The sequence below is a fragment of the Haliotis rubra genome, unplaced genomic scaffold (genome assembly GCF_003918875.1).
Source record: "Haliotis rubra isolate DU_JTF1 unplaced genomic scaffold, ASM391887v1 Scf8, whole genome shotgun sequence".
Classification (NCBI taxonomy): Eukaryota; Metazoa; Mollusca; class Gastropoda; order Lepetellida; family Haliotidae; genus Haliotis; species Haliotis rubra.
The window spans coordinates 4,034,388-4,060,771 of record NW_025767523.1 but is presented as its reverse complement, the minus strand read 5'-3'; the positions used below and the strand labels follow the sequence as shown (position 1 = coordinate 4,060,771).

The following is a 26,384-nucleotide window of genomic DNA, read 5'->3' as shown; positions in this document are numbered from 1 at the left end:
ATGACATTTGGATTTAACCCATACCTGCACAACATGACCCCAACCACGATAAACAACTTCCAAATACAACTCATCCATCAGCAGAACTTTCTTAAAAAGACCCATCTAACCCCCTTTCTCACCACATTTGACAGAAGAGAATTCATTTTCACAAAGTCAGCAGCATGTATATTTAAACCAGTTTTCCAAAAGCAGATGCTTGTTATTTTTCTTCTGACAGTCGAGAATTTACCTTTTATGAAGGCGCTACATATGTGAGCCATTCTTCACATATACTTTTAAATAGCTTTCCACGCCTCATTGTTGTATTTGAGGTTACCCAGTAAATTAGTTGTTAGGGACAACAACTTCCTGGAATGTTTCTCCAATCTCAGAGCCTATTCTAGGCTGCATAACAAACACACAAAGCTACAACTTCTTGCAATGGTGGCTTGCATCCAACACAGTGGTAATACAGCATGCAGCACAAGCGGAAACAAGTGATCATTTGTTTTCCGTGAGGAAATATATGTCACTCTCACGAGACACAATATATGATATATGCAACAAAGTTGTACGGTTTGAAATCAGATTCTTCCCATTGTGCACCCAGGGGCACAGAACTAATAAAGCTCAGAATTTTATTAGCTATAATGAAATCTACCTCGTCTAACAAGATGTAACTTTTTCTACGGTTGAAAATTGCAGAATATAATTTTAGAAATAAATCTGGCAATCCTTGAACATATGTTCTGGATAATATAAAATGGCCACAAAAACAACAGACTGACCAAATCACTATCAACAAACATAGGCCATTCTTGAAAGGGACATCTTTAAATTACTGCAGCGCTCATAATAGCAAAATCCCATAATTTTTACTATTTAAACTCGGAAAACAAATATTAATTAGGTTCATGTCAAGAGTATGCTAAACAAGAAAAAATTGCATAGATGTTTATTGAACTTGTTCGTGAATTTTGTTCAGTTATTTATCTTTATATGATAATTGAACAAAATTCACAAACAAGTTCAATACTGACTGACTGAGTTTGGTTTTACGCCGCTTTGAGCAATATTCCAGCAACATCACGGCGGGGGACACACATTGTACCCATGTGGGGATTCGAACCCGGGATTCGAACCTCGGCGTTGACGAGCCAACGCTTTATCCATTAGGCTACCCCACCGCCCCACAAGTTCAATAAACATCTATGCAACTATGAGATGCACACCTTTCGAGTCCCAATAAAACACATGTATAAGCTTAATCAATTCTGTTGAGCAGTTTTTGTGGAGAAGTGGATAGACTTAATCCCCTATTTCACTATCATCAGAGAGAAATTCAACAAAATTTATCTAAGTTCAAATGTCTCTAAACATACAAAAAACTATAAAATACAAAAACAAAATATGAGATGCACACCTTTAGAGTCTCTATAAAAGACATATGTAAGCTAAATGGGTTTTGTGCAGTGGTTTTTGTGGAAAAGTGGATAAAGGACACCCCCTGTTGTATGGGACGAACAGGATGAATAGAACCAAATTCAACTAAGTTCAAACATCTGTAGAAGTGACAAAATTAAGAAATTGGATGAACAAGGTATGAGATGCACACCTTTAGAGTCCCAATGAAACACACGTAGAAGCTCAATCAATTCTGTTGAGCAGCTTTTGTGGAGAAGTGGATAGACTTCATCCCCTATAACACTATATTCAGAGAGAAATTCAACAAAATTTATGTAAGTTCAAACGGCATTGAAATTGGAAAAATAAATAAAATACAAACCAAAATATGAGATGCACGCCTTTAGAGTCCCAAGAAAGCCCATGTATAAGTTCATTGAATTCCACAGAGCATTTTTTGTGGAGAAGTGGATAGAGTACATTCCCTGTTTCGGACGGACGGACGGACGGACGGACGGACACGGAGGGTAACCCTATATGCCCCCAGCCATATATGGCGGGGGCATAAAAATTAGAGGTGGTGGCTCAATCTGATCCCTATCATTACAAAATCCCTATCATTACAAAATGGACTAATATATTTCCACGACACATTGAGCTCCAATTAAGTCTGCATTGAACAGTCATCAGGCTACAAATTCAAACATATGTTGGAGGCATCATCTAGAACAGACTTTTACACCATAACACATCCAACAGAATATTTATGAAACTGAATCTCCAGACAGATGATAAAAGAGTGACAGTCACCTGTCGAGAAGCCCATGGTGTCTCTGTAAGCATGTGAGTGTGTTAATGTACAAGCATTATATGGCCTGTACATCTCCTCAAGTAACGAGCCCCGTAAAACAAACCCTGTGTCCCACAAATACAGCCTGGGACGCAGCCATTTCAAACACTGTCACCCTTGTTTACCTTCATCTTTGGAAACCAGCATCCGCAGCCAAACGGATCCATTGTAGCTGTATAGTGGCGTATGTCTGTATCACTCACTCCACCATGTAATTCACAGGATGGACATTGATCAGAGCTGGTCTTTCACCTTGGCTTCGCCACAATTACCTTCCTCAGGCGTCTATTGCAAAATGTCACTTTGTAATAGAATTGTGTTTGGAATTCTCCTCTGTATATTTGTCCAGGGATCAACTTGTCAATTTCAATGTTGCAGAAAAGAGCAACAGTGCCATGCGATGTGTCTTGTCAAGTCAAACCCAGGATTCATTTAGAGTCTGGATGATGACAGCTAGTTACTTGCCAGGCTTCAAATGAACGGTCCTGCGAACGTGGGCTCAAATGGATTTGGAGTACTGTTTAGTACACTCAACACTTGGGAGATGAGATTATGTAATCTGTCACAAGCGAGTACAACTGTACTTACATGGAGGAGGACTAAATAGTTACAGAGTTGGGTTTTATGCTGCTTTTAGCAACATGACAGCCGCATCTAAGTTTTTCACAGGATATCAGACAAAGTTCATCGTGGGAGATAATGGCAATGGCTAACTGAGGTCAACCACATGTACAACACATACATATATTACCCAACAAACCTCAAGGTTTTCCATTCAGTTCATCACACTTGAGTTGAAGTACAACAGAATACTTTAAAGTACCAAATGTCTAAGACAGAAGTTGGGTTGCTACCTGGGATCTAATTTCATGACAATGGTTGAAGTTGGTTTCAGAACAATGGTAGATGCTTGTTTCACCACAATCCTAGATATAGATTTCGCCAAACGGGTTGCTGGAATTTTCACCACTATGGTAGATATCGATTTCGCCACACGGGTTGCTGGAGTTTTCACCACAATCCTAGATATAGATTTCACCACAAAGGGTTGCTGGAGTTTTCACCACAATCCTAGATATAGATTTCACCACAAAGGGTTGCTGGAGTTTTCACCACAATCCTAGATATAGATTTCACCACAAAGGGTTGCTGGAGTTTTCACCACTGTGGTAGATATAGATTTCGCCACACGGGTTGCTGGAGTTTTCACCACTGTGTTAGATATAGATTTCACCACAAGGGTTGCTGGAGTTTTCACCACTATGGTAGATATGGATTTCACCACAAGGGTTCCCACAGGTTTCACCAAAATGATAGATACAGATTTCACCTACCAGCCGATAAAATGTTTCAACACAAAGCTACTTTGGATTTCAGCAGAAAGTTAGACAGAAGTTTCACCACAATCGTCGACACACAGATTTCACCTGAACAGCGGATAAATGTTTCACCACAACAGCTGACACTAAATCACCACCTACAATGAAGCAGGCTCATAGGTGAATGTTCCGGAATGTTAATGATACAGATTTCACAATATCCTAACTCAGTTCCATTTCACAATTCCAGGACAGAGGTAATCCCGTGCTGAGACAAGTAATTTGTTGCATACCCTCCCCAGAATCTAAAACCTTACTGCAGGGAATCACGAGAGGCAATCTTCTTCATCTCGGACATCACAACACCAATTTCAATCTATTTCTATTTTCAATTTAGCCGCCCAGGTAAGTAGATCAGGGACACAAGGCCTCTTTGTAGCCAATTTCACAGTCTTCACTTACTTGTCGTCAGCAAAAGTGTTCCATGTGAAATGAACCATCAATACCACAAAAACCATACCGCTAATTTTAAGATCCTGGTTCTCTTCCTGCTTAATAACGTCTGTTAATTACAAACAGAACAATAACGCCACAATGAAACAATTTCCGCAAACATTACCGTATTGCTTGCTGGAAATTTACAATGATTACGTCGTAATGTGTATTTTGTTCACACTGGCTTAGTTAATCAACCATGACATAATCAGTACACATTTGTTGATTTTTCCAGTTCCGCTGACACAGCACAACAAATTCTATTGAAATCCACAGATCAATTGAGTGTGTTTTTTACATCAGCATTTGTTTCAGGTGTCAGCAGTATAGCCGGAAGCTAGTTTGTAAATATATCTCCGACTTCATCTTGTCCATCAAATCAACATTTCAAGGAGAAATGAACACCACCTGATTTCATGTGTGTCTGTCAGATATCCAAACCTGTAGCAGAACAATCCTCAAACATTTCAGTGTATGTGGACACTGTTAATTCCAGCAATGGCGTTTCTGCACATGACAGTCCATTCTTGAATTTCGATGGACTTCGCTCCAGTCTGTCACTCCAGTCTGTCGCTCCAGTCTGTATTGATGAAATATGTTCAAAACTTTAGACAGTAACAAGTGGCTTCTCTGTGGTCATACGATGAAGTCTCAACCGTGTCCTGGAATCAATCTCATCACATACATGTCTGGTGACCAAATGGTACGTCTGAGGATCCATCAAGATATTCTTCAACACACAATGACAGACTACTCTTCACTTGTAAATGTTGAAAATACGTAAAATGTAATATGTAATCATGACACGCTGAAGCACTTATCTAACAGACGTTCATTTCACAGCTATATTCTGTCACAAAAACATTCCTGAATCAAATGATTACCCGTCAATCAAACCCAGAATCAATCCATTGGTAAATAATATACAGTCAATAACATTTGACAGTTGAAATATGGGAGCTTGTCAGACAGGACGCCAAGGGACGACACTGCTGGCCGACTGTACCAAGACCCAGACGCCAAGTTATGTCCGTCATGCAGCTCTCAAGAAATGTCCTCACACACGTCAACGAAGTGCAAATCCGAAGGAGCGAGCAGTCAACATCAGTCGCTAGCACTTTTACTCTTGCTAGACACAAAGATGACACTCATTGATTCCAGAATCAGGTGAAACTTCCAATTTCATCCGCTGTTTCATATATCATTCTCATCTTAATGAGATTAGAAATGAACCATTCCAGTCTTATAAACATATCCACAAGCCATTTCGTAGGTGTATGTTGTGTTCTCTGTTGCGTATACAGGTGCTACATTATTCACAGTGCAGATGTAGACAAATCCAATGTCAAGTCCATAGTACCCAGGAAATCAATAACATTCTTCAGTGATTGTCCTGAGAGGTAACCTCATATATTTACAAACAAGGTTGGCTAATTACATTAACAAAACTCGTTACCTGCACATTCTCAAATTTCACAAATCATAGCAAAATCAAATGTTGATATCATCACGAGTAGAAATGGGTCATTCACATTGCAATCACCATGTGTTGTCTAAAACCGAAATCAACAAGTTCTCATCATGTCATTATAATTAATTAATTAATTATTAATAAATGTGCCTACATTGAGGTCAGTGTAGACACACAAGATCAACAAGCATCCAACATTTGAAATTGACAAGAATCTATTACTCAAGAAAACAAGTGTCTGTCACATCAAATCATATGAGTCTGAACTTTGCAAGCCAATCATCTTCCTTGCCAACTGGGAGCATTCTCTAAGGTGTCCTGCAGCTCTTTGTAACAGACTTGCCAACTAGCCATGTGTAATCCTTAGTCTATGAGGGGGTAAGAATTTATAGAAGGGCAAACAAGGTTGTTTGATTTGTCCTGAGATTGCCAGTGGAAACTCAACAAAATGGTATTTGAACTTAAGACGATAGGATGCAGCAATGCCTCGTGCCTCCATCTCCTTGTGTTTGACCAGCTACAGTTAAACATTTACCCATGGACTGCCAGTGCACACGAAAAAATCTCTAGTGGACAATCTTCCTTGTTTGTTTTCCCTTGTCAGCTGATTATCGACAACTGACTTTTTTCACATGGTGTTACAAACATTGTGGGTGGTAATTCACACACAGCATTCACCGGATGTCGTCTCAGTCTCACCTTGACACACAAGAAAAAAAACAAAACTTTCTTAACGCCACAGAAGATCCACCTTCAAAATCCTCTTGGGGCGAGGTGCACACTATACATTTTAACATCTTTCTCACCACCTTGTACATTTGATCACAAGATCTAAAATATAAAAGATAAAAGAATTCCTGTGGAAAGGTTGTAAGGTGATAGTTTTTACTTTGATCATCAGGTGTTGAAGCCTGTGATTTGTGGACACAGACATTACAACTCTGCTTGGACTTGCCACCGAGGTGTGAGACAGGGGTGTAACCTTTCCCCTTCTCTATTACTGTAACACGTGGCCAGTCCCATGTTTGTAAACATTTTCCATCTATGGCCCAAACTAATCTAGCTAATGTTAACAGATAATATAACTTGGGAAACAAGAAGTGAATTAGTTTGGGGTTTCCAAAACTGTTGCATGTTGAAGATATTTACTACTTAATGAAAACCAAGAAATTCATTTTGGTGCCGTCATTCCAGCCACCATAATTTGGTGGGTGAGTGTGAGTGTGAGTGAGTTTAGTTTTATACCACACTCAGCAATATTCCAGCTATATGGCTCATGTCTGTAAATAATCAAATTTGGATCAGACAATCCAGTGATCAACAGCATGACAACATGTCATGTGTCAACCAAGAACCCTACATGGATAAGGGACACAGATGATGATGATGATTTGGAGATTTAATAACAGCTTTCCGACATAATGCTTATTTCGTACATGGAATAAGGACACAGATAATTGCAGAATTGTTTACCACTGGGTCATCAGAGAGTTGTCCTTTCAGATTCATAATCAACAGAATCAATGCTAAAATGTTAACTGCAAATTATGTTCAACACTCTTTATTTCTCACAAGGAGTCAAGGAAAACTATGAACTTCAGTTTCTGGTGCAAGCAGCTGGGCTTTATAAACAAATTACTTACCACGTAATAAAGTTAACTTCATGAAATGGAAAATGATGTGAACTTGCCATGAATCAGAGATGCCATTTCGTTTGCAGCTAGTTACTTTCCCAATTCACTGACCTAGTTGAAAAGTTTAAATTACAGGGCGTATATAGCACACAAAGCCATGCCTGTAATTTACAGCAAATAACCTCACGAAAGTTGTGACATGTCTTGTTTCAATTTCAAGCACATTACTGTCCCAGCCAAAAGTGTCCTCGGTTGGTGTATCAGTGACTTTCTAACACCACATAGTGTGCAGGATCCTATTAAACCTTTGTACCAAATTGGGTGTGTTCTTTAATTATGACCCCTGGAAATCAGACAATAGAAGACAAACGTTGGCTAAGAATAGGAACATGGGAATCCAAAACGTGCTGTCTCATCAGAAAAATTGCAACTCATTTCTCCCTAATGTTTATACATTTTCATTGAGGTGGCGGTTATGAATTAATGCCAGTACGTAACAGTGAGTACACCATCTGTTAGACATAAACACATGTTAACTGCCTCAGTTCCATGCAGTGTGACAAGTCTCTGCTTCCTACAGAAAAACATCATGAATAAATAAATGATGCATACACAGCCTTTTGCAAATCTTCAGCAGTAAAATGTTGTGAAATTGACAAAATATAGAAACAGTTCAATAACACTTTCAATATAAACCTGTTATAAACTACTCAACATGATGTTAAAGAGCACCTGATATTTTTGATATGACTATAGTTCATCTGTTATGGCATGACATGGCTAGTTATATTTTACCTTCTTTTGAGTAATACATTTAGCATTACTACAAGATAGGGGTGGTGGGGTAGCCTAGTGGTTAAAGCGTTTGCTTGTCACGCTAAAGGCCTGGGTTGATTACCCACATGGGTGCAATATGTGAAACCCATTTCTGGTGTCCCCTGCCGTGATATTGCTGGAATATTCCTAAAATGCGGCGTAAAACTAAACTCACTCACTTACTACACGATATCGAACCAAACTTGTGGTGCCAAGGAGGATGGGTGGTCTGCTGTACATCGGTCATGTGGTAACAATGCATTGCAAACTTTGTAAATGAGGCATGTCGATTGGCTGCCATAACCTCTCATAATGCTGGTATCAACATTAACCTAATGGCAGCTGTGAAGAGATGCCCATAGGATATGCCAACAACACATACACCTGAGAAAACTGTTATCAGGAAAAACCTGACAGGTAAGTGTGGAAACTCCAATCAAACACATGCTCATCTGTATCTGCTTACTGTCTTAATCCTGACGCACTGGAACATCAGCTAAGAAAAATGATTATTCTCTGGTGCCATTTTCTACAAAATCTTAACCAAAAGAAAGATACCACATCATAATGACTGATAAACACTTTCCACAGGTACGCTGCTTACATCTGCGTGCAAGAACATTACCTTAGTGTAATTACTGGCTTCTAAAACTCCACCAACATCAATCTGGAGAGATAGTTTGCTCTGACATTTCAAACTAACCATTAAAAAAAAATCTCTCTGGAAAATGTTCTGCAACTATAAGGTGAGTAAGTTGCTGGTAATTGCAGTCTGGAGATTTGTCAGGCTGATCTGTCTTCATCACCAGACTGCCCCACTATTGCTGGCATCATCTACTGGACAGTAATACTCACTGTGATTATGTCCCCTTCTTTGAAGGCCAGACTCTCAGGGTCATAAATGCTGTGGAAATCCTTTATTGCCCTTGCATGACATGCACAGCTTGCTTCTGAAAATATAATTGATAAGAAAATGGATCTGTTTCTCTGACCAAGGAATGTTTTTTGATTGATGCTTTGTATGGTCTCTTGGAATATTGAAGCACCAGTTACCATCTTCAAACCATTGTTTAGCACAAAACTCTGAAAAGTGATTTCCCTTGTAAATGGAAATTCAAACCCGGTCCTTATAAGTGAATCGAACCAAGATCCTAGTCTGGAAACTGGAATTTTGGAATCAATGTACAGCACTGTCAACATACAAATAAGCGTTGTAGAAAATAATGCATTTTAGGTAAGATTACAGAATACCGGATACCTTCAGCCATCTTTGAAAGCACGCGAGTTTACTATTGGTTAGGGTTAGGGTTAGGGTAAGGTTTAGGGTTAGGGTTAGGGTAAGTGTTAGGGTAAGGTTTAGGGTTGGGTTAGGGTTAGGGTAAGGTTTAGGATTAGGGTGACGTGACACTAAACAATATGGCTGGTAGGTATCCGGTATTCTGTAAGTGTACCGCATTTTATGTATTCATTCTTCAGGTTGTGGTGATTGACGATGTACATAGCACACAAGCCACAAGCAAGATAAAGATAAGGGGAGCCTAGAGTAGGTAGGTGGTGGGTGACTGAGTTTGGCAAGCCTGATTCCTGATAGTTTCTAGAACTTCAATAGGTGAGTGACTGATCAGGTTTGGTAGAACAAAGTTTCAATGATTCATGAGCATTCCCAAGACTTCAGGACAACCTGAATCACATGTCATCAAATGCTGACCCCCTTCTGAAGCTGTATGGCAACCCTTCCTGAATGACAAGACATCAAATGTATGGCAACCCCTTCCTGAATGACAAGGCATCAAATGGGTGGCTTCCTGAATGACAAGATCAAATGTATGGTTTCTGAAGGAAAAATCATCAAATGTATGAGCATCAAATGTATCCCAAGACTTCAGTGACAACCTGAATGACATGTCATCAAATGTATGGCGACCCCTTCCTGAATGACAAGACATCAAATGTATGGTGACCCCTTCCTGAATGACAAGTCATCAAATGTATGGTGACCCCTTCCTGAATGACCCTTCATCAAATGCATGGTGACCCCCTTCCTGAATAACAAGTCATCAAATGTATGGTGATTATGTTCAATATATGACTGTGTTCACCCAGTAGCAAATGGGTACCCAGCGGGATGAAAAATTTCGTGAAACCTTTTTAGCCCTGGAAAGGATGTTTGGGGTGTATACGCATCAGGGTATTGAGGAATGAAATTGAGTGCACACTGATTATATCCACTGGACAGGAAATTTATTATGTTGAACGATTAATATACCAAGGGCATGGATCTGTTTCAATATATATACAAATTTGGTATTGTTTTATTTTATATCACATAATCCAAATGCATTCTCATCTGAGTGAACATCTTTATGTTGGGCATGTGCCTCTTTGTGTAGTGTTTTATAATGTTATAATTATTTAAGCTTTCACTAATGTCAAACTGATTAGCAGTTTCCAAAATATGCTTTTTTCAGGTTTAATTTCAACAAATACATTCAAATAATTCATCCTTGTAAAACATACACCATTAATGTCAACAAGCCAGACATAATCTACATGGATAAACATAAACTAATATCAGAACAACAAACAACACGTCTAATGATATAACCTGACGTCAACCACCACAACAAGAAAAGCTGTGCTCTACATCAGCGAGGCTGACATAAAAATGTGCAGTTATTACAGGGATGACATGCAACTCTGTGCCTCCTGTCAAGAGTGTGATGTCACTGATCTTATCGCTGCTGCATGTGACGTGTGGCAGGAGTATCGCATGCAGCTCCCGCCACACTATATGGGTGTTGTTAGCTAGCACTGCAAAAACAACCCCTTCTCCACATTCCCATGTCTTTACTCAAATGAACAGTTGAAGTTTTAAACATGTTGCTCATGGCAAGGTTTAGAAACCTCAGCCTCAGTCAAGTGCTGGGTACTTAAGGAAATAGATCCCTGTGCTGGTGATAGAAAATGAAATAAACACTCCCAAATTGCTCCTCCAAAATTTGTAAAAAATTACCAGTGTATATCCATCTGTTTTCACTTTGCGTCATTACAACAGAAGTTGGTTTTTCAATTTTCTGTTTCAAGTTTGCACAAGAAGTTGCTTTTCATTTCACCTTGGTGTAATAAGTAAACATCCTACCATCAGTGCCGAAATCAAAGTTGATATAAATCCTCAAAACGAAACCATTCATTTGTTATTTAACCCTGCAATCAGGAATACTCAAGCTACATGACATAGTCCATAAATAATGAAGTCTGAACCCCTATAATCCACTGACTGATATTATGAACAGGGACAGGCTTACAACACTACCAACCACTTGATAGAAAAGTCGTCCCTAGTCTGTCTTACAGTCCCTGAACCACATTATTTCCCCTTCTTCCTAGCCCTCCCTGCAATGCTAAAGCCCTAAATGAAGAAAGTTAGATTTCCTCAGGATCAGCACGTGTAGCCCCAATGCAATGTTTTAGTCTCTGAATCTCCCATCTCACTCGGGCTTCTTTTCAATTTAAATGGGTATACTATTCGATTACTATCAAAATTATATATATTCAGAGACAAAGCTTTAAGTCGCCCCTTACGACCGGCCTACATTGCTTGGGACCTATTTTACCCAGAATCCCCACTGAGGTGATGACAGTTACGGGTTACAGAGTACTGCACATCTGATCTGCAGTGTGTGCATCAGGGCGATTCTGCACTGACAGAAATCATACAACAAATGCAATAAGATTTTTAACAGAATACTGATGTCAGTGCAAGCAATATATTCGCCAATAATGTTTCTCAAAGATGATCTATTATGCTTAAGAACTCCGCCGGGAATGTGTTCACACTGAGATGAACTCTGAAAATAGCCCCTAATAATTCTAATATCATATTCGGGAAATTGGTGTTGTTTTGTCAAGGTTTCCTTTTCACCATTTCCATGAAGGAAATCCACATGCTAGTGACCCTGACCCTAAAAACTTTGACTGAAAGGATGAGGATACCAAAAAAGTGACAGCATTTAAAATATAAATAGAAATTTGAGACTCCAGGCTTAAGCTAGAATTTACTGCCTGGCGTTATCCATCTCCTATTTCACAAACAGCATACTTTGGAGACCAGTTTTGGAGAATTCAGTGTGCTTTTTCCCCAACCTATGCATAAAACTGAGTTTGAAGAGGATATGATAATCATCTCTAAATGTGTGTTTATCAGGAGTTTACTTATACGCAGGCTGAATTCTAGCCATATTCATTTTCACCTCAGTGTTGGTAAATCTTCTTGCAGGTGTCAAGTAATTGACTACCCAAAATAGTTAACACCTTATTCTTTCATATCACTATATCAATCTGTCATGGTATGATCAGGTAGTCCTCAACTTTTAAGAGTAGAATATATCGAATAATCACAGGGGATAAAAAGTTTGACATTGCTCGTTAATTTCATGAATCAAGCCTTCAAATTTGTTGATAACAGTCGTCATTTCAACTCTGTAAAATATACATCCAACGAATGTCTTCCTCTATATATATCCAGTAAATGGGGAAAAGCTATACACATATCTCAAAACATCTCTCTTATGTGCATTGAGCATGTCTCGCAGTGATGTGGAACAAGAGCTATATAAATATCCTTATTATCATTATTAAAAAATGAGTGTTCTGATCTTATCAAACCAGCAAAGGCTGAAGAAAGGAACCAACAGAAAGATCTAGTCCTGTGAGTGTGTACTTCTGTCTTTACAGAGTAGCTTCTCCTTATCTTAGAGTTGTCTCCCCTGCATTTAACAAAGTTGTCTCCCCTACGTTGAACAAAGTTTCTCCTCTAATTGTAACAGAAGTGTCTCCCGAGCCTTAATGAATAGTTTTAAAGGTATCAACAGTTGTCTTATCCCCTCCATTAAAGTACTAGTGTATTAAGCCAATAGTTTACCCTGTAAGTATCAGTAAACAGATGCCTGCCTACCAAGATGTACCTCGGTGTACATAATGTGTGAGGCACATGTAATGTCTACATGATGTGTGAGATATTGTATTTATGCCTGATACCCGATACGAGTCTTGACCCCTGAAAATCTGGGATAGTCCCAGTGGAATACTACAGTCCTGAAAATCTGGGATAGTCCCAGTGGAATACTACAGTCCTGAAACTCTGGGATAGTCCCAGTGGAATACTACAACCCGGAAACTCTTATAGCAGATGTACATCTTATCATACTCCAGTTGATGGAGAAAAGAATTTCTGGATACATAAACAAGGGTTTGCATTAGCATGACAGTCCAAGCATCCTGTCCCTGTCATTGCTCTATGTTACAAATATACAGGTCCCGAGAACAAATAACCATACCAGCAACACACATTAGTGACTCCTGCACAAATTGTCTACTTTTTTTCATAGGTCTGAAAGAGTGTTAGCTGAACCTAAGACACCAGAATATAAAAACTTCACATCACTTGCTAGATAACAGTGTTAGTACCTACACTGAAACGTTGCACTCATTGCAATAAAGTTAAGTTGACTATCCATAGAACTTGGTTTTCCTAAATAATATCTATGTCAGCCATCAAGAAATATAAATACAAAAAAACAAAACAAAAGGCATGTGAGTGGTCAGTCAGATTCCATCCCAATCCTGATACGGTCAAGCTTGAAAAGGATACACTCATGAGCTGTTCAACAACTGTCACAAACTTGTCTCAAAGATGACGCTGTCAAAAATCAATTACGGAGCACCCAGCTCACAAACATATCCCAATACACACAATGAAATAGACCAACTCCACCCAACCTGTTAACATATGCGAGGAGAGCTTGCACTGCAACAATTAAGATGATGGCAAGTGACAATGCACAGTTGAGCATAACCAATTATCATTGTGTTGTGAGAGGTGACCTGGTCCACACGTGTACGCTTATTACCTAACAGTGGTGTACTGACACACTTGGGTAGCCACTGCTCTACACTTGATCAACTTGTCAGAAGTGACACTCCTGCAATTACAACTTTGTACCGGCGTACTCTCTGGGGTCCGAGTTCTCCACTGAGAGTGACTTTCCACAATGCATGCTCAAAGGGGTTTTGAGACAGATCGACAGCTCAAATTCATGCTAGTTCAATCAAGAACATTGCATTGGCTTTGTTTGCCTAATGCCAGTGACTGTGGGTTTGAATCCAGGGTGGACTCGACTTAGCTTCCCTCTTCACAGGTTGATATACTAGACTTGCACAAGTTAATAATTAATAGTTTAAATGACAATTTCTAAAAAATATAAATAAAAAGAACAAATTGTTGCTTTACCAGACTGGCGTCCTTACTGACCGCTAATCTAGACTTGCCTCTTTTAAAGATAGAATTACCATACATCATTGGGCTTAGCATTCAGTACAGCCTTTGAGCAAAGCTAGATGATCATATACCAACACACTCAGTAAACTTTAAAGCCGTGATTTACTGCTTGAGTAGTAAATGATCAAATATACATATTATCATTCATATTCATAAAGCAGGATAATATTCACAATAAACAGGTAAATAAATTATTCTACATGAAATGAGAGAGTGGGTGAGTGAGTATGATTTTATGCTGCTTTTAGCTGGCTGGCTGAATTTAGTTTTACGCCGCTTTTAGCAATATTCCAGCAATATCATGGAGGGGGACACCAGAAATGGGCTTCACAAATTGTACCCATGAGGGGAATCGAACCCGGTCTTCGGCTTGACGAGCAAACGCTGTAACCACTAAGCTACCCCACCACCCACCCTGCCTTTAGCAATATTCTAGCAATATCAAGGGTGGGGAATCTAACCCAGGTCCTCGGCGTGACGAGCGAACACTTTAACCACTAGGCTACCCCACCTCCCCCTAAACGAAATGAAGCAAACCTCATGAACGTTTGCATCTCATATGTCTAAAAAGTTGTTGTACCTAAAGAAGAATATGTACACCTGGTTTAAATCCACTGTTAAGACAGAAATAAGAAACAAATCTATCTCTTCGTAGTCATGCTGACATTTTGGAAGCTGAATAAGAAACTGCTTATCTAATTACTGGAAGAATTCAAACAGTAATCCCATTCTGTTTTCCTGTGGATATGTTGCAGACAAGTAGCATGAGGATGTTATACTACTAGCAGAACAACACATTCCATCCATACCAGCTCGTGTGGCACCCCAGATGTAATTAGAAGTTAACAGTCAGGACATGTGGTTCACTTTCCCAGTACCCCTCTCCCAGGGCTAAGGTGATGTATATAACATGTCCTTCAACACTCTATACAATGTGGATCCCTGAACATTTCCCCTCCCTATAAAACAAACCAGGGAAGATAGCAAACACAATCTTAACACATAACAGTCACACGAAGAAAAGTGTTCACATTGTGATCTGTGAAGATCTGGGTTAGAATTGGTCTTCAGTAACCCATGCTTGTCGTAAGAGGCAACTAACAGATCGGGTGGTCATGCTCGCTGACTTGGTTGACACATGTCATCGTATCGCAATTGCAAAGATTGGTGCTCATGATGTTAATCACTGGATTGTCTGGTCCAGACTGAATTACGTACAGAACTCCCTCATATAGCTGGAATATTGCTGAGTGCGGCGTTAAACAACCAACAATCAATCACATGATCGAAGAAACTCTGGACATTTGCTCCTATAGGAATGGACCACTTGGAATTTCAGTTTTAGGTCAATGATAAGGATCCCCAAAAATTACTGCTTACGTTTTAACTCAATGGGGATTTAAGGTTAGAAGAGCCTCGAAGGCAAATTGTGATTGTCAGAAGAAGTGACTTATTGGATTGTGTGTTTCGTGAATCACCGGAGTGTCTGGTTCAGACATGGTTATCTTATCCTTGAAGACCCAGGTTAAAATTAATCTCCAGAGGGAGTGAATGAGTTCAGTTTCATGCTGCTTTTAGCAAAATTCCAGCAATGTCACAGCGAGGTACACCAGAAATGGGCTCCACACATTATACCCATGTGCGGAATTGAACCCAGGTCTTTGGGAAGACAAACCACTAGGCTACTTCACCGCCCTGATCTTCAAAAGCAACCCTTACTGGGAGGTCAGACTCACTGACTTGGTTGATGGATGTCATAATACCCCAACTGTGTAGATCAATATTTACAATATCAATCACTTGCTTTTGCAGACTTGACTATTGACAGGTGGATGTCAAAGTGCTTGGCTGCTACTGAGTGCAATAAACATACACACTTGATTGTAAATATTATAGGCCACCATTATGTAATTTCATACTGCTGACAAGTACAAAACAAAACAAGGCTAATTCCAGCTCTCTCTTGTGTGGATATGGTTAATCGTAATATCAATCACTTGTTAATCTCCATTAAGCCAATACACATTCTAGCGGTTATCTTTAAACAATGCTAATATCTTCCTACAAACTATCAAAAAAAACTACAAGGAATGTATTTATGACACTGACACAAGCTTCTTATCATCTATAAATGCAAACACATTACTTGTCTTGTGATTATGCTGTTACATCAAACAGAATATGGGTACCTGGTAGGGTGAGATGATGATGTGGCCCCAGGGTAATTATGTTAGTGCTTGGACCATGCACCACGGGTATGGACGCAAGCACAATATCATTACACATATTATTACTGATGTAACACAAGCATCACCCCTGGTAATTATGGCTGTATATATCCTGCCCCTAGCCACCCCCTAGTGCTAGTGATGACATCTTCTGTTTGACCTGGTGACTGTTTACATCATTCTATGATCAGAAACACATTGCCAGTGTTGTTGGTAGGTAGCACATGTTGTCTGGTCAGGATGACACACCAATACAATCCACAATCTATATCGTATATCTGACATTTCACCCACATGACAAGATGGTCATTTATTACAGGATGCCAATTTCTTTAAACCTACTGTCATAACATATCAGATGTCTAAACATTCTTCAGCATGCCAAGTCCTATTTCTTTTCCTGGGTATGGATTTATTCTTTTAATAAGGAGTTTCTGAAGATAAAATTGTCAAATGAAATGATAACATTTATCTTAACGTTGATGTTTTTTGGGGTGTTCTGATGACAAGCAAAACTAGCTTCATTGAAACAATTGATGGGATATGTCAAACAAATATTGATTTGCAATGTCAAACCGCAATGAGCTATCATATTCAGTTACGTGACAAAGTCATCAATAACATACGTCATGGAAACATACATCCCATCGTGTCACTCTGTCTGTCATTGACAACCATGACACGGAACAAACAGAGTTGTCAAGGAAACCATCACTGACTTACTGGGACAAAACACCATCAGGAATCTCATAATGAGTCCACCTTATCAAACTTGGCTAAAAGTACCACATCCTGTACAGGGCATCAAGTTTTTTTTACGAGATAAGGGATTTCTCCCTCTCCCTGCGCCCCTTTGATAAAACAACCACCTTACCTTGTGAGGTTTGATTGGGTCCTGCGCAGTTCACACAGTTTTTGCCGACCAGGCACTGTGGCAGGCAAAACTTCATCTCGTATCAGATATGGGATATTATCTCATGCTGGGGGTAAATCCAGGCTGCCTCAACATCTACACAGTGTTGTTGTAAGTTGCGGCCACTGTGATACCTACGCCTGCCAATTTCACAAGGCCAGTTGGCCCCCTCTCTGAGAGTTTGGAGGTCAGGAATAGAAGCAGGGTAAAAATAAACCACCACAGTGTTCCTCAGCATATCGTCTCCTCGCATATCGTCTTGGATGCTTAGAGATGCACTCTGCACTTCATGGGAAAACTTGTGGTTTGGCGTTTATTCCTATTTATCTGATTTTGAGCTTACAGATCTGAAATATTTCAAGTTTACTCCAGTGTTTATTTCCGGGGGGAAAACTAGATTTTAATGAGGTGATTGCTTTTACAGGAGTTTGTATCAGGGAGGAAAATAAATGTGGTTTGCAGGTTTTCTCAAGGCCACAAGGGAAAGAGACTTTTCCTTTTAAGGGCTGATTTTTAATTTCAGGTGTGAACAACAACAGACCTAAAACAATTCAGCTCACAAAGAATTAAACAGGGACTATATATTCAATAGGTAGATGAAGGAATTACTGCTTCAACAAGAGCAGGACTTCTTAGCTTGTGTACCATGCCAACTGACCGTCAGTTCCACCCTGTATCAAAATCACTAACTGTCAGTTTCACCCTGTATCACCATCACTAACTGTCAGGTCCACCCTGTATCACCACCACTAACTGTCAGTTCCACCCTGTATCACCATCACTAACTGTCAGGTCCACCCTGTATCACCATCACTAACTGTCAGGTCCACCCTGTATCACCATCACTGACTGTCAGGTCCACCCTGTATCACCATCACTAACTGACCGTCAGGTCCACCTGTATCACCATCACCATCACTACCCTGACCATCACTAACTGTCAGTTCCACCCTGTATCACCGTCAGTTCCACCCTGTATCACCATCACTGACTGTCTGGTCCACCCTGTATCACCATCACTGACTGTCACCATCACTGGTCCACCCTGTATCACCATCACTAACTGTCAGGTCCACCCTGTATCACCATCACTAACTGTCTGGTCCACCCTGTATCACCATCACTGACTGTCAGGTCCACCCTGTATCACCATCACTAACTGTCAGGTCTACCCTGTATCACCATCACTAACTGTCAGGTCCACACCCTGTATCACCATCACTAACTGTCAGGTCCACCCTGTATCACCATCACTAACTGTCAGGTCCACCCTGTATCACCATCACTAACTGTCTGGTCCACCCTGTATCACCATCACTAATTGTCTGGTCCACCCTGTATCACCATCACTGACTGTCTTGTTCACCCTGTATCATCATCACTAATTGTCAGTTCCACTCTGTATCACCATCACTAACTGTCAGGTCCACCCTGTATCACCATCACTGACTGTTTGGTCCACCCTGTATCACCATCACTGACTGTTTGGTCCACCCTGTATCACCATCACTAACTGTCAGGTCCACCCTGTATCACCACCACTAACTGTCTGCCCGTTCCACTCTGTTATACCACTGCTAACTCACTTCTTCTACAGAAACTGAATGAATATACAAATGTTTCAATCTAATTAGATAGATGCCCAGGCCTTGGCGATGGTGAGTGAAAACTTCAACCACAAGCTACACCACGGGCTCCTATTCAGCCTGATGATAATTATGAGCAACCACACATATAGGCAAGGTTGATGACACTGCTTGGAACAGAAACATGGCTTCCATCATTGGCCATAATCAGTTCTTCCAACCCATCATTAGCAAAATTTGGTCATTTTCTTCCTGTACTTTCATTGAATAGCATGTCAAAGAACCTCTATTATTCAAAACTCCATGTCCAACAAAAATGCTTGGTTCCATAATAATGAAAAATATGTACAATTGTTTACAGACAGTGACAGGAATAACTCAAAATCTTGCACACAAATACCACATTTTTTGGCAAAACTGATTACAGACATTTGTAAGGGATCATAGCACTTGTACAAGGTAACTGATGAATCATATTTGATCATAAAAACATTACAATCTGGAATAGTTGGAAGAAGACTTCAACATTTTGTCTCTTTCAAGCCAACAGAGCTATGCATCTTGGTATGGAACCGACACCAGATCTGCCACACGAGACCCCTTCAATTGAACAAAATGTGTGAAACATGCTAGACAAATCCTTCATTCGCCTGTTTACAGATATCTGGAGAATCTTGAAGCTCTCCTCACAGGTGTAAAGCACATTTCTTCCTAAATTCCTCATTACAATCTTCTCCCAAAATACTCTAATTACACCAAAATGTTTACCGCCTAAACATCTTTGTTTTGGCATTCAAAGACGGCATCCCTTGACTAATTGCCTGCTAAATTCATGGACATACAGATTCTTTACTCATGACGCAATGAGAGCGTCTTTCCATCGGAATCTTATTAGTTCCGCCGAGGTTTGTTAGTACACCTTTACTATCAGACGTAAGCTACAGTCTCATAAAAAGAACCTGTCGAGAATTCATCTTCGAAAGTTTGTTCAAACAATGAGATATGTAGACAGCAGTGATGATTTACCAACCTAAAAATATCTGTTTTTCCATCTTTAATGATCTCTTTACTTTCACACTTTCAAAAAGATATTTACTGTTTATATATCGTAGAGATAAAAAAAAGTTAAAAAGTTGGTGAATTTTTTTTCAAAGCAATGTTTATCAACGATGAACATTAAATTGAGATAGGGTAACTGCAAGATGATGATCAACTTGATAGCTACAGCCATCAAATTTATCAATTTTTAATTGATCAACACATCCTGATAGACAGTACAAAGTTGAGTTTCTGTGCCTACATCCACTTAAAACATGTGCTAATGTTAGCTGTAAAGACTCTCATCATATTTCACAGCAATGATCTATGATATGTGCCTTATCGTTTGCACTTGTTGCCAAAAGGGAGACACATGGCTCAAGGGAGGTAACTCTCAGGTTCCTAAGTAGATAAACAATAGATGCATGTGATCATCCTGATAGAAGGTTAAGGGTCAAATCTCATCAAGGGAGCATCTCAAAATGATCAACATTAATTAAGTATTAACATATAAGATGGGTTATGGAGATGCCATGAACACAACAGAGCTGTATGGTAAGATCGTTTAACTCAACTGGAACACTGCTTTAACTCATTAAGACTATCCACTAAAGGTAAGCATCATATATTTTCTTGAAAGGCACATGGCGGCTTAATCATAAACTCATGAAGTGTACATCATATTCTCCCCCCCGAAGGCGATGCTTTATTGAAATAACACTCACAAACAAGACCTAAACACCTGGATGTCAAATAAAAAAATTGGTACTTAACATTACCTCTTTGAACAAAATGATATGCACAAACTTGATAAATAAATAAACTGTTGGTTCAGAGAAAATAAATGATCAAACTGAGAACACTAAAGAAGTAACTGATGAGGTCAAACTGGGTTTAGTTTTGTCTCATTTAAAGAAGCAATGAGCTTAAACTTTCAGCAACATTATGCCAACACAGAAGCCACATACTATTTACAGGTGCTTACCATTTAACCTATCATGTTAATTTCACTATAAAAGTCATCTATTTCAACAAACACCTGTGTCCAAGCAATATGGCGAGCTGTCAGTGACTTGTTCATAACACGCTGTTCCAGGCACAACCTCTCCAGTAAGGGGCTCAACTTGAAGACATTTCCCCTTTATGGTCCAATTCTCTGGTCATAAATCATGTACTTTTCACTCTCGGCAATGCATTTCAGGAATCGAGACGGCATGTACAACACACAGGTGCAACGCTAACTACAATTATCAACAGCATGCCAGGTCATTACTCCGGTAGAGATTGCATTATGATAACCCAGAACTAAAGGCCGTCACGTAATCTATAGACACAATAGTCCTCACCAATATAACCATGAGAATGCTTGTTCACACTTACGATTAAATAAACATTCACAAATCTTCGTCTCTTGTTTATCTTGTTAAACTGAGACATCACTTGATTACCCTATAATAAATACCATTTTGTCCATCACAGGTCGTGATTTGAATTTTTTGTCACACAAACATAACAATTTAGTAATCCCATGCACGTCCGAATGTGTCTTGGAAGAGAGGCTGACATGCCACATCATAAGACAGTCAATGTAATGAAGGCAGATTAATGTCGTAACATGTTTTGAACCAGCTGGGACGTGATCTGGATGAGAATTACATACAAACAGGCAAGACCAACGTGTATGAAATTATATGTCGATAGTATTGTGAGTCATTCGACTAGATTATTAAGATACGGTATGTAAACATATGCTTGTAAGTCTATCTCTGTCTTGACATAAAAACTATTTATTGACTACACATTACCGAGACAACATAATGACGTCAACCATACTGATATAAAGATAACATATTTCAATACGAAATCGGAAAAGTCGCCTTGACATTGCCATGTTTCAGATGTACTTTGCTTTGCTTATTTTCCTTTGTAAGCCTACCACCCTGAGATATTGACTAACTTTACACTGAAGTTGAACTAACAGTAAGACATGATCAATGCACGTCAAGTACATTAATATGACATGAAATGACTTTCACCAAGAAAACAACTATAAACAAGTACATAAATCAACAAAAACAAAACCATCCAAACATAACATAAACTACCAAATGGAGTCCTTATAAACTTTAGCCCATTAAATCAGGACTTTCTAACAATAGAATACAATCACAAAACAACATCAATCCCTTTATGAAAGATACACACAAACTAAATTTACAATTCCAATATACAAATGATAAATCGATATTGAGAAATGAAACATGGCATGTCAGTAGGTGCAAAGTTTCACCCCCAACTGCTTCTGTCTCATCTAAAGATTTAAAGTCATTTGAGCTGTAAACCCTGATATTAATTGGAGATGTAACATACAGGACCTACCTCAACATGATATAACTAAGTATATATTCCCTATCCAACTTGTATGTTCAACATAGAACAGACCACAACAAAATGTGCACTCCTGGCTGTACGTCAAAGTCCAAGACAATATGAGAGTTTTTAATGTGTATTTAACCTTGTTGTCCTGTAGACGGCATTGTGTCAGTGCATAATGCATACACCGAGCCAGAAGAACATTTTGGACCAGCAAGTAGAAGCATGTGTTTATCAAAGATCAAAACAGAAAATGATCCCCCTTGAATGGCCCTTCTACATCTGCCCCGTAGTATGGCAGTTCAGTTCTCACGTACACACTATCTCCACTTGCCCTGGGTGAGTCATGTGGGTGCTGGATCACTGATGTAGTCCCCTTTACCTGGTGGCTGACGAGCCAGGCATGACCTGCTGTCACCTTGTTTACATTAAGGTCTACCTGGACACACACTGACCTCGTTGGGTCATTGTGACCTCAGGTACACAGATGCAACTGGCTGAGGCAGAAACTTGTATGATGAAATTCTGTAATACCTTCATAATCTGGTTAATACACTCACACTGAAACCAACTGCATTAACAACCATCTCGGTTGGCAAAACGTGGTCATGTTTGTTTAGTGTTTAATGCTGACTCAGCAATATTTCAGCTATATGACAGTGAGCTATATATAAGTAATAACTGACATCATGAGCATTGGTCAACTCTATATGATGATATGCAAAAAGGCACAGTGACTGATTTCCCTAACCTTTCGACAGAAGGGACCTATAATGGTAACCAGAATCGCCACAGGTTTTGTGAGTGTATGAACAGCAAGCAACTTTACTTTTAACAATATTCCATCTATATTATTATGATTATGTGTTAATTTAATGTGGTAGTAAAGAACGAAGTGATGCAGGTCTTTAGACATTTACCACCTTGGTGAAACCCCACATCACTTAGAAACACAATGTGTATGACAGGTATTATGAATAATGACAATTTCGCATAATATTTGCAAAAAATTTACATGATATATGTTCATTATATGAAACTGTTTATTTATGATTAATAACAGTTTTATACATTGAAATGTAAATATTATATTATACTATATCTCTTTGTAACTAGAACTACATTAATGCCTAAACTGAAAAACAATAAATGTTTCCTTCATCAGCAATGTATGTCATTAACCTGCTTACAGACATGTGTTTCATGCATACAAATGAACTCAAGCAGACAAACATATGCATTATTAATTCTCACAAAAATTAAGGTCAAGCCTTCTGTGGTTGACAAATCCAACATCTTGCATCATTTGTCAGTGTTGGAACAAGGCATATGCTATATTCCCAAGACAACTTTCAACCAGATGTCCGTAATTAAGACAATCAAGTTGGTTTCCTTACCTACTAAACCACTATCAGGCCTACAACCTTCCTGGATCAAGCGGACCTGGGCAATTAGCTGTCAGCCATTGATGTTTTTAATCCAGTAAATCAAGCTTGATGATCAGTGCCTCTCACTGCAGGGGTGACACAGGGCCCAGTGTGTGGGGGGCTCTCAGAGGTCTAGCAGTCTTTATGAGAGGACCCCCACCCTTACCCCCTTGGGTCCAGACATCAACCATCTCAGATCTTATCAAGGTTTAAAAGTTCATGCAGGATGCACATCCCAATTTTGTTTTATAAAAGATAGCAGTGTTGTGCAGGCGTGTTGCGCATGAGACGATTTGTTCTAGTTGGCCTGTTATTCCTCCTCACAATAAATATACTATTGTTTTCACTTAAGTCTGTCTCACTGATGATTGTCTTTAGATTTTTACTGGAAATTTACAAAACATAAATCCTGAATAACAATTTTGTAATTCCATAATTTGCATATCTATAACATGTAACATGAAGATCTCATTTCAAATATACTTTCTTCTTTTTAATCACCAATGATTTTACAAATTACAATGTATATTCCTAACACAGGATATATACTGTCAAAACGACACTAACATGATAACTTGTATACGTAGCGGTATACTTTTACAATCACTCCTTCATTTCCTAAAAGACATGTTACAAACAATTTTAACAGTTTCCCTTCCTAATGCTAGTGAACATGAGACTGTCAATATTTGACATCAATGGTTCATTTGTGTTTTTTTTAAAAATACCAAAAGATGAAACGCAATTTTCTTAAGACAGGAAGGAAAAGAGTTAATAGAGTTCAACACAGAATCATTGACAAACCAATATGGAAAATAATATGGGAAATGCTAAAAGTTGCTCATCAAATCTTAAGAATCTCGTTCATTTCACGCATCAGTCGACATTAGTGGGCCATTGCACACTTGGAGTAATAGGCATTTCAAATCAATTAAGTAACTATTGAGGCTTCCTAATGATAAGCCAGTAGGAGCCCACCTTATGTGTAACCCCGTGAACTATATTTAATTTTGGAGCCATCTTGAAAAGCTCGTCCCACACCAGACCCACATAAAACCCTCCACTGACTGATAATGATTGAGACATCACCTCGTTAATTTCAGCTGCATTTCACTACCACCACCATCGAATACCTAACTCAGGATTAATGGACCTTCTGTTTGGAACGTAATGGGGAGAAAATGAGTTTGTTGTGTGTTAAAGGCACAATATAGTAGGGCATTAAACACAGACAAATTGGTCTATTTGGAACAAATAAATAAGACCCTGTATTGAAGAATGTAGAGTCAATGTCTTGGAGCAGCGCATGGTATACAAACAATGTCTTGGGAGCTCTACACCAGACTGATTTTAAGCAGCTTCCCCTGTCCAGACAGCTGGCAACATAACCTCCCAACAAGCACCACACACAAATTCAGAGGTTCAGGGTGGTAGGCTAATGCTTAGTTTCTGAAAATATATACTTTTGATAGTAACAAACAAGCCCATTTATATTGAAAAGGAGCCCTAGGGAGACCAGAGATTCTGAACCTGAGGAAATCTAAACTTGCTTTATTTAGGGCTTTAGCCTGCAGAGAGGGCTTGGCAGTAGGGAAATTAATGTGGTTCAGGGACTGTGAGACAGACTAGGTGGTAGGCTAATGCTTAGTTTCTGAAAATATATACTTTTGAAGGAAACAGATGACTATTTAAATTGAAAAGGAGCTCCAGTAAGCTGGGGGATTCAGAACCTTCGGAAAATCTAGACTTACTTCATCTAGAGCTCTTAAAATACAGTAGTTCTTGGCAGAAGGGAAATGAATATGGTTCAGGGAATGTGAGACAGACTAGAAGGAGGCAAGACCTGTTAGTATCAGAATTGAAAGTTTTTACTTGAACATTTCACAACCATCATTCTAATTTTTATGTTAAATCGACTTTTGAACAGCAGTTGAGGACATACTGGTCTTGCAGGTACCACAGTGATTGTGAACAAAACCATGCCACTCAAGACTTGAGGCCAGACACCATGTCAATATTGTCGTCAATAAGTAGGTTAAATTCGGTTTTAAAACAGTACTTCAGTTATATCAGCCTGACATGGGTGGAAGGCCTAAGGGATGCTGGTCTTTTTCTTCCACTTCGGGGGGGAAGAATAACAAGAATGAGCATAGTGCTGACAAATAAGGAAACACAATCTGGGATTTCAAATCATCACTCATTTCTGGGACACATAAGGGATACAACTCTGTTCAGTGAATTGGGGTACCTTAGAACTTTACGATCACATTTTAAATATTACCCTGGAGGTCATCCATACAGGCAACATCTATGAAGCAGCTATTGTGTCAATCAACCCGGTAACCCTTACTTGTTGTAAGAGACGACTAATGGGATCGGGTGGTCAGGCTCGCTGACACATGTCACCATATCCAAATTGAGTAGATTGATGCTCATGATGTTGATCACTGGATTGTCTGGTCCAGACTCGATTATTTACAGACTGCTGCAATATAGGTGGAATATTGCTGA

The 26,384-nt window shown here is 39.2% G+C and overlaps 1 protein-coding gene across 5 annotated transcripts in view; it reads right to left on the bottom strand.

Moving 5' to 3' along the window:
* LOC124261467 (caskin-2-like) overlaps positions 1-26,384 on the bottom strand; it is a 229,068-nt gene that overhangs the window by 76,252 nt on the left and 126,432 nt on the right. For 3 of the 5 annotated variants that reach the window (XM_046695780.1, XM_046695781.1, XM_046695782.1), the window contains one exon: positions 8,827-8,921. In XM_046695780.1, the coding sequence (XP_046551736.1) occupies positions 8,827-8,921 (95 nt within the window). Of the gene's footprint in view, positions 1-2,361; positions 2,958-8,826; positions 8,922-17,410; positions 17,621-26,384 lie in introns of those variants that run through there. The other 2 variants (XM_046695783.1, XM_046695784.1) reach the window with 2 other exon arrangements.